This window comes from Ammospiza nelsoni, chromosome Z, assembly GCF_027579445.1.
Source record: "Ammospiza nelsoni isolate bAmmNel1 chromosome Z, bAmmNel1.pri, whole genome shotgun sequence".
NCBI classification, from domain to species: Eukaryota; Metazoa; Chordata; class Aves; order Passeriformes; family Passerellidae; genus Ammospiza; species Ammospiza nelsoni.
This window is the reverse complement of record NC_080669.1, coordinates 52,459,354-52,474,638: the sequence shown is the minus strand read 5'-3', so window position 1 is coordinate 52,474,638 and position 15,285 is coordinate 52,459,354. Positions and strand designations below refer to the sequence as shown.

Genomic DNA, 15,285 nt, shown 5'->3' with positions numbered 1-15,285 from the left:
TGGAGCATTTGGTGTTTAGTTACAGCTGCTCTTACCTGATTAAGATAACTTTGTGTTGAAGTAATCACTTGAAGAGATTTTAAATTAATAGCTGTTCATAATAAGTAGGTTGTATTTGTCTTTTAATAAATCACTTCCCATGGTTTTACCAGAGACAATGATGGAGCTTCAGATATCACAAAGGTGTTTGCTTTACTTGTTTCTTAGTAGGGGTATATCAGAAGCACCATAGGAGTAATCCCGTGGAAATCAGTAAGGTTGTGGTGGATTTAGATAGGCATGTGGTAAACAAGAATAGAATTGAGAGATGCCACAAAGAAGTTTTGCTATACTGCCTGATGAAAATTTGATCTTGTAATGCTTGGCAATATTTCTATTTGAGCATGTCAGATTTTTCACCCCTTCTCAGTTTGTGTCATTTGTGTATTACTTGTGCATTTCCATTCAATTTCCATTTGTAAGCTATTGGAAAAAAGGCTCCCAATATTACCAGTTAGATTGTGCCTGGGCCAGTCTGACCCTCGCTGCTGGGCCAAAGGCAGCAACTGCGGCGTGTCACCCCAGAGATACCTTGGCTAGCTGGTGGTTGCAGCTGGGCACTGAACAAGTCCAGGCTTGTTGGAACCCCGTTCACCTCAGGAGGAATAGCTTCAGGCGATGGTGAAGAGAAAAAGGAGAGGATTCCGCTGGAGGGTTTAATGTCCAGAGGTTTATTCCATGGTTACAGAGGTCTGAACGTGAGCAACTGCTCCAACAGAATCCCGACCGCATGGTCTGATGACCTTTTTAAGCTCAGGGACAGGGGGAGGGGAGGTACAGGTGAGCCACCAACCAGGTGAGAGGGGCAGGGGCCCAGTGGAAGATGACACCCAGACAGGCCAATGACCCCTGGGCCTGAGTGGCATCCTTTGAACTTGACCAACCACACGATGCCTTGCTGGAATGCTAAGTCTGAGTGACAGGACTCACTCAGCATGGGGGTAAGGGGGAAGGGAGAGAGTATAGGCACACCTGGGAAAGTGACCTGGAAGGCCAAAATGGGACATTACAGCACACCACAACATCTCTCCCTAGTTTTGTTTAAAAAGAAGAGGACTGTGTTTGTTTAGGCACACCACAACAGTAAGCAAAGGGTTCTGCCTCTGCTCTCGGCATCTGTGAATTTAAGTACAGAAGCAACTAAGAACTAAGAAAAGGGGTTGCTTTCCATGGTACCTCTAAGATAAGGTGTATAGGCCAGGTTTTGGTAGCAGGGCAGCTACAGGGATGGCTTCTGTGAGAAGCTGCCAGAAGTTTCCTCCATGTCTGGAAGAGACAGTCCTAGCCAGTTGCAGGAGGACAAGGTCAAGGCTGGGCCCATCAGAAATGGTGGTAATGCCTCTCTGATTACATATTTAAGAGACTTAAAAATTTTTTGTGGAGTTTTTGTGTAGGCAGAGAATACGTGAGAGGAACAAATCTGCAGACACTGAGGTCTGAGGTCGGGGAGAAAGGAAAGGCAGGAGGTGCTCCAGGCACCAGAGCTGAGGCTCCCCTGCAGCCCCTGGTGCAGACCATGGTGAGGCAGCTGTGGCCCTGCAGCCATGGAGGTCCCAGCTGACCATAACTCCCATTCCGTCTCCCTGCACTTGCTACGGGGAGGAGACAAAGCTGGGAAGAAGGGAGGGATGGGGGGAGGTGATTTTAAGATTTAATTTTATTTATCATCATTCTGCAACAGGATTGAGTCTGTTTTGCTTGTGATGGCATTCAGTGCATGATATCTTATAGTCCTGAACTTGTGAACTCTTCACTGTATTTTCTCCCCGCATCCAGCTGTGGAGGGAGGTGACAAGCTCTGGTGGGCATCTGGCATTCAGCCATGGTCAACCCCCTACATAAGGTTTTCTTTCATTACTTTTTTTTAAGCATTCTTAGGTGTTCATAGTTGCTATTTAAACTCTTGGCAGTACCCCATGTATTTTAGCACCTAAATTCCTAAAATAATATCTGGTCTCTAAAATAATAAAATAATAAATTGGTCTAAAATAATAAAAACAGTCTCTTGTTCACAGAGGAGTGTACTGGTATAGAGAAAAGAATTCAGGCTTTTTCTTAATTCTAGAGGCCATATCTATCCACATGGATAACTGGAAGGTGATCAGGAACAGTCACCATGGATTCACTGCAGATAAGTCATGCTTGACTAGCCTGATTGACTTTTATGGTGAAACAACTAGCTGGATAGTGGAAGTGAGAGCAGTGGAACCTTGACTTCAGCAAGGCTTTTGATACTGTCTCTCACAGCATCCTTGTAGGAAAACTCAAGATTTATGGACTGGATGAGTGGACAGTGAGGTGGATTGAGAACTGGCTGAATGGCAGAACCCAGAGGGTTGTAATCACTGGCCCAGGGCCTGGCTGGATGTTTCACTGGCCCAGGGCCTGGCTGGGTGCAGTCACTGTCCCAGGGCCTGGCTGGATGTTTCACTGTCCCAGGGTCTGGCTGGGTGCAGTCACTGGCCCAGGGTCTGGCTGGATGTTTCACTGTCCCAGGGTCTGGCTGGATGTTTCACTGGCCCAGGGTCTGGCTGGGTATTTTACTGGCCCAGTGCCTGGCTGGATGTTTCACTGTCCCAGGGTCTGGCTGGATGTTTCACTGGCCCAGGGCCTGGCTGGGTGCAGTCACTGGCCCAGGGTCTGGCTGGATGTTTCACTGGCCCAGTGCCTGGCTGGATGTTTCACTGTCCCAGGGCCTGGCTGGATGTTTCACTGGCCCAGGGCCTGGCTGGATGTTTCACTGGCCCAGGGCCTGGCTGGATGTTTCACTGGCCCAGGGTCTGGCTGGGTGCAGTCACTGTCCCAGGGCCTGGCTGGATGTTTCACTGTCCCAGGGCCTGGCTGGATGTTTCACTGGCCCAGGGCCTGGCTGGGTGCCGTCACTGCTGCTGTTCCCCAGGGTTCAATACAGGCCCAGGACTGTTTAAGTTACTCACCAGTGACTCGGGTGAAGGGACAGATGCCTCCTGAGCAGGTCTGCTGAGGATGCAGAGCTGGGAGCAATGGCTGATGCCCCAGAGGGCTGTGCAGCCCTTCAGAGGACCTCGACAGCTTGGAGAGGTGGGCAGAGAGGAACCTTGTGAAATTCAGCAAGGGCAAGTGTAGGGTCCTGCACATGGGGAGGAACAACCCCAGGCACCAGCACAGGCTGGGGGTGCCCTGCTGGGGAGCAGCTCTGTGGAGAAGGACCTGGGGGTCCTGGTGGACAAGAAGCTCTCCATGAGCCAGCAGTGTGTCCTGGTGGCCAAGAAGGCCAATGGTATCCTGGGGGCATTGGGAAGAGCATTGCCAGCAGGTGGAGGGAGGTGATCCTGCCCCTCTACTCAGCCCTGCTGAGGCCTCACCTGGAGTGCTGTGTTCAGTTCCAGGACAGCAGAGACATGGAACTGCTGGAGCAGGTCCAGCAGAGGGCAATGAAGTTGGTTAGGGGACTGGAGCACCCCTCCTACCCAGAAAAGCTGAGGAGAGATGACTGAGAGAGGACATGATCAGTGTCTATCAGTGTCTGATGGGAGGGTGTCAAAAGGATGGATTCAGGCTCTGCTCAGTGGTGCCAGGCGATAGAACAAGAGGCAATGGGCAGACACCTATGCCCAGGAAGTTCCACCTTTATATGAATATGTTACTGTGGGGTTACTGAGCACTGGAACAGATTAACCAGAGAGGTTAAGGAGTCTTTCTCACTGGAAATAATCAAGCAGCACCTGGACTCAATCCTATGCCATGTGCTCTAGGATGATCCTGCTGGAGCATGGAGGTTGAATGAACTTGGACCGAATGACCCACTGCACTATCTTCCAACCTGACCAACCCGTGATTTTAGTTATTTCTTTTGTAGTCTTGCAGAAGCAAGACCCCAATGGTTGCACATCTGTTTCTCCCAAAACTGTGCCCTGAGGCACAAGTACCTAACACCACAGGCATAGTGAATTACAGGAACAGATGCAAATGATAAATATCTGTAAGTATCAACTCCTACATAGGAAACAATGCAATTAATTTTAATGTGCTTTCACATTTGTTGATGTATTTAATTTCTTCTTCTTGTTCCAATAGAATAGTGAAGTGGACACAATACAGTTAGGGTTGAATTTGCAGTTGTGGAAAACCAACAATTTGGCCACATTTTATTTTACTTTAATACTTGCAAATGTGGGTTATAAAATTAAGAAAATAAACGACTGTTTAAAATGCTTTATTGAAACACATTTGCTTTTGACTTAATTATCTTTCTACTGTATTTTCAGGAGATTCTTAGGAATGAAACTTATAGAGAAGAAATGAAGCAGAAAGTCAAGGATGTATCTGAAAAGGATAAGCTGCTTCAGGCCAAGGAGTATGAGGAAGGACTTGTTGCTGAACCAAGTCATACTCAGGTTAAAGGCCACGCATCTGCCCCTTACTATGGAAAGAAGGAGCCCTCACAAGACCCCACAAGCACTGCAAATACCTTCCAGCCAGGTGCCTGGATGCCACCAGGCAGTGGTAGTAGTCAAAATAAATAAGCAATTTAATGGACAGGTACTGTTAATGGATTAATATTTTAACAGATGACATACACAGCTGTTATATACAATAGTACTGCAATAAAGTAGTATTAAAGCAGTTTGAGTTACTTTTGCAGAACTATTCAAATAGGCTTGATCATGACAAAGTATTGTTGAGGTGTTTGGGTTTTGTGAAAAATGGTGTGTTACTAAGTTTGGTTTTGATAGTTGCTGCTCATCACTCTTGAATTAATTTTTAAAAGACTATCTAAATTTTCTTTAAGTCTAAATTGCTTTTTTCCCTGAAGACTAATTTAGTTTTAAAACTGTTCTTGATGTAAGAATTGTTGTCTGTACACTTACATTTTCCCAAGCCTTTGCCAAGACATCTCTTCAGAATAAATCCCTTGGCAGTGCCAGCATGCTTTCCGCTGGCAAGCAGACGGAAAAGTTGATTTCATTAACAGGAATCACTATGACACTACACTGATTACGCACTGTACTCATCATAGAGACGTTCTTGGAACTTAAAACAATCAACATATTTGAATGTTTGATTTTAAAACAGTCAACATATTTGAATGTTTGATTTGCAGACAGCAATTTGTACAGGGTAAAACCAGTTAAAATACATATAACTGCTATAATAGAAGCTAGAAGTACTTGATAAAGCTGCTGGAAAATAACACTAGGTCTGGAACAAGGGACTGTCATGAATATTAAAAAAAATACTAGTTTTTATTCCTTGTGTATCCATGGACTTCCCTAGATGATGAGATCATTTTGGCCATAGTTTGGATACATAAAATGTGCAGATTATTTGCTTAGAGATGATGTTTGAGAACTTCAAATAAAAATGAAGACGACACAATTTTTTTCAAAAAGTATCAAATTTATTTATGGAGTGTATCCCTCATCAGTTTTCCTCCCTGTGTTTCAAGCTATGTAGGTATCAAAGGTAGAACACATACATATTTGACAACACTTCATACAAAACATGGAGACTTAATCTCACATATTTATAAAATGCCCAAATGTCATATTCCAATAATGCTTGCTTTCACCAACAAAATTGAAAGGGGATCAACTTCAAATTTACCTAAAAGTAATTTCAGTTAGACTCCCCACTTCTGATCCCCCTTGGTGTCAGCCAGCTCTATAGGTCTCTTCATTTGAACAATGGTATTATTTTAAGATTTTATTTTTAAACCTGATCAAAGAGTAGCTGCTAGAATGCACAACTCTGTGCTGATGCAAAATGTAAAATCTTAATGACTGCTACAAGCTCTTTTGAAATATACTATGTAGAGGCCACCACAGACTATTATTAAAAAATTAGGCTTTGAAAAATTAATCAAGTCTATTAAGAAGAGATTAATTGGAAATAAGGTTAGATAATTTTGATGTATTTACAACACAAACCTGACTTTTTTGACTATGTCAGCATCTTGCAACCTTTAAGGCAGCAGTTTGAAGGGCCATGAGAACAAAAATCCTACCTAAACACAAGTCTTAAAACAAAGGTAGCCAGGTGGTTACTGTCACCAGAACTACTGTCACCAGCTCATGCAACACCCTTGCACAGCCATCTGCTATAGCAGAACACTAGGACACCTGGGTCTTTGGTCTCACCCAACTTATGGCTATTCTTTGAGGCATAAAGAATTTATGAAGGCAAAACCAAATTAGTTACAGGTGGAGCATTCAGGTGATTGTTAGGGAAGCTCAAACAACAGTACTGTATTTTATAGAACATGAGTGCCTTAAGAGAAATGAAGCTAGCAAGAACAAGCAATCAGTTTCCTGGAACTTGGGCTGAAGTTAAAGTCTGTTCATGGCTTGTAGTTCAGGAAAAAGTAAAAGCTAAGGTAGGTTATTTTTGCAGACAAGCAGCACCATCAAAGACACTGCAGCAGCCACTATGGGCACACACAGCCATATGCAGTGACCTTAAATGAAATCAGTCATGTCTGCTATCTAATGCTACAGGTAGCTTGTCTCTACAGACCTGCTCAAGGTATGCCAAAAATTGCATTTCTGTAATCCAGTTTATTATTCACATTTTCCCCTAAACTTGATAATTTTAAGACACTTGTTAAGTCATAGCTCAACTAAGAGGAAAAAAAAAATCTACCTCCAAAGCCATCCAAGAGGTTATTTTTTTAATTTAACATGCAAATTTAGAAAAGCAACCTAGACTAGAATACAAGTAGTAAATTTAATTACTCTAACAAGTGTCACTTGGGCAAATTTTAACACAAATCAGCAGGAAAAAATTACACTGGAAGTATTAAATTTTATACTTCAAGAAATAACAGGATCAAGTATCAAAGGACAGTTGCAACACAATATGTACAAGTATTTCATTTTAAAAGTGGATTATTTGCACAAGGAAGGCCATTTTTGCCCATTTAATCCTTCTTTGTTCGTTTGGCCTTTGCAATGTTCTCCTGGCGTTTCTGTTTCTTCTTCAGCTCTCGTTCCCGGGCCTCAATCATTTTTGCAAGCTTCCATGACAGCGCCGCGCTGATGACAAACAGTGGCGTCAGAGCCAAGATCACAGTGGTGAGAAAGCCGTAGGGGTCCTTGGCAGCCCACTCCACAATGTACTCGGCCCAAGCCTTAATATCGAACATCTTTTCTGTTCTCCTACTGAGGATACCCTGTAGAATATTAAAAAAAATCTGAGTACTCAGCAAATTAAAAGCACACATACAAAAGAACAAAACTCAACAAGTTCCACCTTCACGTGGGAAAGGACAACTTTACATTGAGGGTGGCTGATCATGGGAATAGGCAACCCAGGGAAGTCATGGGGTCTCCCTCTGGAGATACACAAAGCTGAGGTCGGCAGGTTCCTGTGTCACCTGCTCTAGGTGACCCTGCCTTCACAGTGGGGCTGGACTGGATGATACCAGAGGTCCCTCCCTACCGATTCTGTGATACTAAGTACCATATGTTGTCCTTGTTCACTATTAAAGAGCAAGATCGTCTTTGCTAGAAGTTAAAAGCAGTGCATACTATGTGAAAGTGTAATACAAAGCACTGACCCTATGTTAAAGTTCAGCGTTTACAGAATAATTGGTATTTAATCCAACAGAGCTGCAAACGCTAAGAATGTACTGTTAAATGGAAAAAGAGTGCGGTTTGTGAACCTTCCTTCCTGGAAGTGAAGGAAAGCTAGCCCGGTTGGTTTCTCTCTGCAGGTTTCACCAGGGAGGCGGGGGAGCCCCGGCAGTGCTTTGGGTACTGAACCGGCGGCCGTGGGGCACCCAAAACCCCCGCAGCGCTGCCGGCCCCGGCCCCGACCGCCTCTGTGCGAGCCTCCCGCCCCGCCGCGGCCGGCAGCGCCTCACCTGCGGCCCCGGGCACCTCCGGGCCTGCCGAGCGGCGCAAGGGCGAGCCGAGCTCCCTGCGGAGAGAACACACGGCGCCGTGAGGGGACGGCGATGTCCCGCCGCCCGCCCGAGCCGCGCTGCCGGGGCCGCCCGCCGCCCACCGCCCGCCGCCGCCCGCGGTACCGCGGCCCTGCCGCGCTCCGGGATCCCGAGCGGAAACAGGAAGGAGGCGCCCGCCCCGCCCCAGCAGAGCACGCCCGCCGCGGGGCTGGAGCGGCCCCGCCCGCGGGGAGCCGCGCCGGGAACGGCCGGGAGAGCTGTGAGCCGGGACAGGAAGTTCCCGAGGTACCCGGATGGGCCGTTCGCGTGGTGCGATAGCCTCGGGAAGCGGGAACGCGGCTCGCACCGGAGCCGGGAGCCCCGTGGTGTCTCCGTGCGGGGGCCGCTCGGCGCGTGGAGCGATCGGGAGCAGCCCGCGGGTGCCTGGCCGGTGCCTCGGCACGATGCCAGCTGTGTGTCCCGGGCCTTTTGGGACTGCTGAGCCGCTAGGGTGGGCGCAGTGTGGCCCTGCTCGGGGACACATGGCCGGGCAGGAGCCGCTGGCTATTGCGCTGCTCCCCACTGGACTGACCTCAGCAAGATCGCCGTGTATTCTGAGCCTTTCATATGCTCATACTGAAAAATAAATTTAAAAAAAAAAATGTTTTGCCTTGGTATGTTGCACCAAGCCTTCTCCCCTTGCACAGACACATACATGTGAAAAACAGCTTCGTTATATTTCCAATGCAAGGAAAAGTGCAGGTTAGGATATTAGGTTAATACATGAGAGGATCTTGAAAAATCTCTAATTGTATCGAGCAATTCAGGATCAGTTACCTGTGCTATACCAGCAAATGCCACCACAGCAATCTGCTTCCATATATATTTTCTTTATGTGAATATTTATATTATTTCAAGGGAAGAAAACAGCCAAATAAAAATATGTTTGGCTAAAGAGTTATTGACAAGACACCTGACTAATAATCTAGATTGCTTCAGTTTCAGTATGTCAAATACAATTTTTCGCTATGCAGAGAATTGCATTATTTGTTTTTATTGTGTTCAGCCTCTTGCAGTACCAGGGGAGGGGAGGGGAGGAGAGTTCTTTTGAAAGGTACAACTATTATGTAGTACAACTGCCTGGCAGCTTCAGGGCTGACCAAAAGAAGCAGCGCCGATGGTGGCTGGTCACCTGCCAGATACAGCCCCTCACCCAGCACACCGTGAACTCACTGTTGGACAGCATGTTCAGGAGGATGCTGTCAGGGACAGCATCAGAAGGCTTAATCCAAACTTAAGAATTCTTAATCCTTCCTAAATGCAGGAAAACTGCATCCATGTCCTTTCCTTCAACCACTAGGCCAGTAACCTTGCCAAACAGGACTTTCCTTCTGTGAAACTTTGTTGACTCTGCCTGATGATTGCATTATTCTTCAAGTGCCTTTCAGCTGCAGCCAGTATGGTCTTCTCCAAATTTTTTCCAGGTAATGAGATTGTACCAACAGGTCTTCCTGGATCTTCCCTCATGCCCTTTTTGTAAATTGAAATAATGTTTGCTAACTTCCAGTCCAGGACCCCCAAGGACACCAAGATCTTTGAGAGCTACCTGTACACGTATATCTGTACTTGGGTTACTCAGCCATTTATGTGAGCATTAAAACTCCTAGAGAAGTTATGGGTCCCTCTTTGGTCTGTAGTTTGTAAATCTTGGCAGAATATAACAATATAAATTTATTGGATCTTCAGTTCTGTTTCTGAGCTGTTGTATCTAATGGTATTATGAGAAGAAGGTTTTGCAGCCTGTATAGCTAAGTTAAAAGTAGGTGGGTATTACATAAGTATATCCTATTTCTGGTAAAATTGCATATTCGGCTAGAGGGGACACAGTTACATTTCTGATGTCTGAATGTCAAATTCAGATACATCTTCCAAAATAAGCACTGACTTAGTCAGCAGCTATATACAAGCTTTTTAATATAACCGCTGCAAAATTAATTTCTTGTTCCAGTCTTTTGCATAATAGAAATTGTCTGATCTGTCTGCCTTTCAATGTTTTCTCTGCCTTATTGCTTTAAAAAGGAGAAGTAACTGATTTATTGTGGCAGGGAAGAAAAAAAAAGGCAGGTATTCTTAATTCACTTTTCCTAGAAAACAGACCTTACTTAATTACTTTTCCTGCGTCCTTCTCCTCCTAACAGTTTGTGAAGCTATTCACTGGTTATACTGGCAAAGTAGTAGAAGTCTTGTACATAATAATTTTGCTCCTTTTAATATCTGTGAAAACCAGCCCAGACTACCACCTTGACTGAAAGCTGCAGTGCATCTTTAATAGGAATGAGGAGGTGTTATGGGAATACTATTAGATGGGGAGGCTTCATTTGTGGCTTGCACTTTACCAAATTCAGAACAATTCAACCATGAGGCCGTGGTAGATCAGGATACTTGTTTTGATTTTCTGAATTCATCAGCTGTTGTACCTGAGGTAGTCAAAGAGAGAACAGAAATTTCAGAATTAACTACAACTGGCACAAAACTTCACAACCCTTAGTACACTATTAGGGAAGTTTAGAAGACCACATTAAGCATGTTTCATGTTAACTGTAGCTTTGCCACTGAATTGCTGCTTTGCAAATCTGCACTTTCTTTTACATCTAATCTAGAATTCCTTTACATGACCCTGTTCTGTTATTTATAGTTATATATGTGCCTGTGTGTATTTTAAGACAGTCATTAATTTTGTATGTCTCAGGGAAGGATCCACTGATCAAAGATCACAATGAGGGAGTGGGCAGGGAAATGGAAACAGCACTGCAAAAATCCAGAAATAATAAGATACAGTGCTGGGAATGCAATACAGGCATAGAAAATGGGAGAATTACTTGCATGAAAACAAAGCCTTTCTCACACCAGCAGTGACTGAAGGGTCTGTGAAATGTTTGGTTATGTGTGGTGAAGACAAGCTTTGAGTAAAATGTATTCGTTTCACTCAGATGTGTTGACATGTATCAGTAGTCCAGAATCTTTCTGTATAAAGAAGCTGCTAAAAATTTCCCTCAATGTAATCTCTAGCTACCCTTCTCTCATTTGTACAGTCTGAGGATAAACTAGTTCCTTGAAGCTAGTTTTTTTCCTACATAGAGCATGAATTATCCAGTAATCCTTATATGTAGTTACTAATGTGCTGGGCATGGCTTAGTCCACTTGCTGAATATCTCTCTTTCTAGAAGAGCTAATTGGAATTCTTGTACCACTGCACGATGGTGGGGTTTTTTAGGAGTTTTGTGAAGTAAAAAGACTGTTTATTTTTTCCTCCAGCCTGTTGAATAGCGAAGCTGTGAAAGCTTTATTGGCAACTTTTTGACCAGGTATGATATTCACAGTATGTGCCAGCCAATAAACATTCTGGTTTTTACAATTGTACTTAAGCCAACAAAACTCCTTTGCAGCACTGGGGATTAAAGATTCTTTTTCTGCTATAAATCTTTAAGAACTTTGGTGTTTCAAGTTGAAGTGGATTTGCAGTCTATCTTTATTCTGTAAATTGCATGATCAACCCCAAATGTTTGTAGTTTGGCTATCATCCCCAACAGTTAGGTCTGAGTATCCAAGATGAAAGTGGTAAAAATCGTGATTAATACTGCTGCTGTACTAAATTAACTTCAAACAACCCTTATAAATTCTTCTACTCCTATGTATATTCAAGGACAGGACATGTTGGGACAATGCATGACCCAAAGATTAATATGCTGCATGCTTTTTTATCTTAAGATGGTAACAGAACATAGAAGTACATTTCTCTAATATTTGATTAAAGAATGATCAAATGCTTCTGTGCTCTAGGTGGGCTTATTTATGTAATAGCATTGTTTTTACTACTGTTGTAATGAAAAATATAACTGAAGAACTCAAGTGTATCATGCCTCACTTTAGCCTTCATTTGTTCCTGTTGTAGGTGTTACTGTAGCTCAAAAAGGAAAAAGAATTATCCAAGATAGAAAAATGAGCTGTTCAAATGGTAGGGATCTTTTCATCTCCTGGATCATTTCTGTGTTCTGTTATGGTCATGACTGATGCAGGTATTAACTGACTTCTAGAATTTATGTGGTTTGTATTAAAGGGAAGAAGAGGGAAAAAATCATTATCGATACAGCTTTATAAATCCTCAGATCTTTTCCCAGAGTAGTTTAGTGTAGCAGGGAGGATAAGAAATGGGAACACAGGAAAATACAGCAGCTGTGACATTAGGCCTGGGCTAATTTGGAAAATTTTAGCCATTTCCACAGAAGTTTCATCTCCATTTCAACAAAGCTGAAAAGCACTGGAGAAAGATTGGTAGTAGTAGAAAGACTGGTAGATCTGAACAGTAATTCAGGCCCTCCACAATGCAAGTCATGCTCTGAAGCTGCCTGCTTATGCTCACAGACAATGGAGGGCCCTAAGGACTGAGGATTAAACACCTCAGTGAAATGCCAAATTGAAGTGCAAGAAACACATACCAAACAGTGTATCTTCCAGTGAATCAATTCCACGTAGAGTAGGTGCTAATATTTATTCACCTTCTTAAAATACTTTGAGGCTCTAGAATAAAAGAAGCAGTGTTAGCGTGACTATTAGTTGAACTTCTAGGATTCAGGTTTTCCTTGATTTTGTAGAAACGTGAGTTTAACAAGCAACTTATGTCTGTTACAAAGCTATGTGCAAGTAAGGGTTTTAAATACAACTTTTTCAGGTTCAGAGAGTAGGGTTTTACTTCTAAAACTTCTTATATTTGTGTTTTTACCCTATTCCTGTTTATAGATGTTGGTATTTCTAGTGTGCAGCTTGACATCTCAAAACTGTGTACAACTGCGTTAATTTTTGTGGCATCTTCAGCAGACAAGACAAAATTGAGAAGAGAAATTGACATTTAAGTCTTAAATGACATCCTGTTTTAACTTGACTGATGTACACTCTAGGGTAAAACACCTGGAGCGTACATAAGTCCTTTGTATGTTCTGAGAACTAGAGAAGGAGGTTCTGAGAACTAGAGAACAAGAGGCTACATTTCTGTGAAACCACCACATTTCCTCATGGGAAAGCCAACACAGTTACTGTTTTCATAGTTTCTTTCCAAGAGCAGTAAGAAGTAACAGTCTTGCTTCACTGAGTTGGTTCACAGCTGCTTTCTGCAGGTCACACTGTCCCTAACTAGGGTTGAATAAATCTCCCAGGGTAGTGTCTGCAACAACCTCTTTTCTTGAATCATTGTGATCTGTGTATTTTGTAAGAATGAGTTCCTGATTCTTCAGTAATAATAATAATTGTACTGTTTATTGTTTCAGTACTTTGAAGTGTTCATTACATAGAGTACATCTCACAGCTCTTCTAGTGTCTTTTCTAAATTCAACTGTAAATAACACATTTTCCTCAACAAAATTCCTTTTCACACCTCCAGTGGTTTTGATTTCCTTTTTGCAGGGCACCAGGTATTCCAGTGTAAAAGTGGAGTTGGGGACTCTGATAATAGGACATACTTTAATGAGTCAGGACTTCTGTGATAGTAAGGCACCCTAATTCTAATTCCTTATTCCTTTTTGGGCAAAGTGACCTTATGGTAAATTTTGTCCTGGGTGCTTTACAGCTGTCATCTTTTTCTTTTTCTTTTTCTTTTTTTTTTTCTTACGTGTGTTTATAAATTTGAACTTTTTATAAAGTTCAGTGCTGAAAGACACTGTATAAATCTTCAGTATTGATAATGAGGGCCCATGTCAAAATTAATTTACTTTGGAAGAGTAGTGTATGCATGAATCACAGATCTGAAAGGCAGCCAGCATTGCTGGCTGCTTCTTGCTCTATCTTACATGGCAAGAAACTTTTGTCAGTGTCAGTGGGAGTCTGTACCTTGTGTGAATTCTTAGCTCTATGAAATGGAATGCTTTAACAGTCTGTAGCATTATGTGTACATCCCTCTTGCCTTCTTCCTGGTAGCAAAGGAGTCTTTAGCAAAACAAAAAGAAAATTCTAATATATTCCCTTACTTAGCTTTCATGCTACAATTAAAACACCAACATTAAAACATTATAGGGAATAATGTTCTTACAAGAGCTTTCACAGCTGAGAAATCTCATGGATGTAAATTTACTTTAATCATAACAGTGGGGGTCAGTTTTGCATATGTAAAAATGTATGTTCTTGAAATTGAATTGTTCATGACACACTTATCATTTTGGGTAGGTGTCAGCTTGTCTGTCCTTGTCAATGCCAGGTCCACCCTAAGTTTCAAACTTATAGAGTATACTTTTAGAATAACATCACTAAGAAAAATCAACTAACTAAACTTCAGCAACAAAGTAATTAGATTTGTTGCCAAATACAGTAGCTTATATCTGCTATATCTTAGATTGTTGCCAAATACAGTAGCATATATCTGATTTGTTTAGAACCAGCTCAACAGAGTAGATTACAAAGCGCAGACAGCTAAAAGCTGCCGTCGGGATGTTTCACACTGAAAACCGAACAGAACTGAACAAAATCAGGTGCTTTTCCCTCAATTGTTTCTCCATTCTAAAGCATAGAAGAAAAGTAGATTCAAATGCTCATCTGACTCTCTTGGTAACAGAAATTCTGTGTGAGATGTCAGGTAAACTTTTAAAGGTAGAGGTGTTCCTTGCTGGACTCACGGTTTTTAAGAGCTCTGGGATTGATTCAGTGTCCTGCAAAGGATCCCAGTGAGCAAGAAACAGTGAGGACAGGCCCTGTGAGGACAGGCCCCTGTGAGGACAGGCCCTGTGAGGACAGGCCCCTGTGAGGACAGGCCCCTGTGAAGAAGGCCCCTGTGAGGAGAGGCCCTGTGAGGACAGGCCCCTGTGAGGACAGGCCCTGTGAGGACAGGCCCTGTGAGGACAGGCCCTGTGAGGACAGGCCCTGTGAGGAGAGGCCCCTGTGAGGACAGGCCCTGTGAGGACAGGCCCCTTTCAGGACAGGCCCTGTGAGGACAGGCCCTGTGAGGACAGGCCCTGTGAGGAGAGGCCCCTGTGAGGAGAGGCCCCTGAGAGGACGAGCCCCTGAGAGGAGAGGCCCCTGTGAGGGCGGGCGGGCCAGGTGAGCGGGCAGGCAGTGCCACGGGTGCAGCCCCAGCGTGCCTGAGCACGAAGAGCAGAGCAGGCCTGGTGATGGCACCAAGGCTCTGCTCACAGACCAGACCAGGCAGGCCTGTAGGAACGAGACAGTCCAAGATCAAGACAGAATATGAAGTGATCAGGTCAGGATCAGAACCAAGAGGCTGGAAGGTGAAACACCAAGCACAAATGCAGACTGAGGGCAAGAGCCTGAGCTTAGAAGCTGCTGTACAGCAAAAGTGGACAGAATCCCACCACCTACAGCTTTTTCCCACCCCACCCTTT

General features: G+C 43.7%; 2 protein-coding genes across 3 annotated transcripts in view; one reads left to right on the top strand and one right to left on the bottom strand.

Annotated features, from left to right (window-relative positions):
* The window catches only part of NDUFAF2 (NADH:ubiquinone oxidoreductase complex assembly factor 2), a 58,653-nt gene extending 53,256 nt beyond the window's left edge, over positions 1 to 5,397 (top strand). The window contains exon 4 of the mRNA XM_059492261.1: positions 4,287 to 5,397. Coding sequence (XP_059348244.1) covers positions 4,287 to 4,544 — 258 coding nt within the window. The 3' untranslated portion in view covers positions 4,545 to 5,397. The remainder of the gene's footprint in view (positions 1 to 4,286) is intronic.
* Positions 5,398 to 8,081, bottom strand: SMIM15 (small integral membrane protein 15). 2 transcript variants are annotated; one of them, XM_059492263.1, is made up of 3 exons: positions 8,048 to 8,081; positions 7,883 to 7,938; positions 5,398 to 7,189 (listed from the first exon to the last, which is right to left on the bottom strand). In XM_059492263.1, the coding sequence occupies exon 3, from the start codon at positions 7,160 to 7,162 to the stop codon at positions 6,938 to 6,940; it is 225 nt and encodes a 74-aa protein (XP_059348246.1). In that variant the 5' UTR covers positions 7,163 to 7,189; positions 7,883 to 7,938; positions 8,048 to 8,081; the 3' UTR covers positions 5,398 to 6,937. The 2 variants fall into 2 exon arrangements, with proteins under 2 accessions (XP_059348246.1, XP_059348245.1); XM_059492262.1 differs by having other exon boundaries at positions 7,883 to 8,072.
* Positions 8,082 to 15,285: the final 7,204 nt, after the last annotated feature.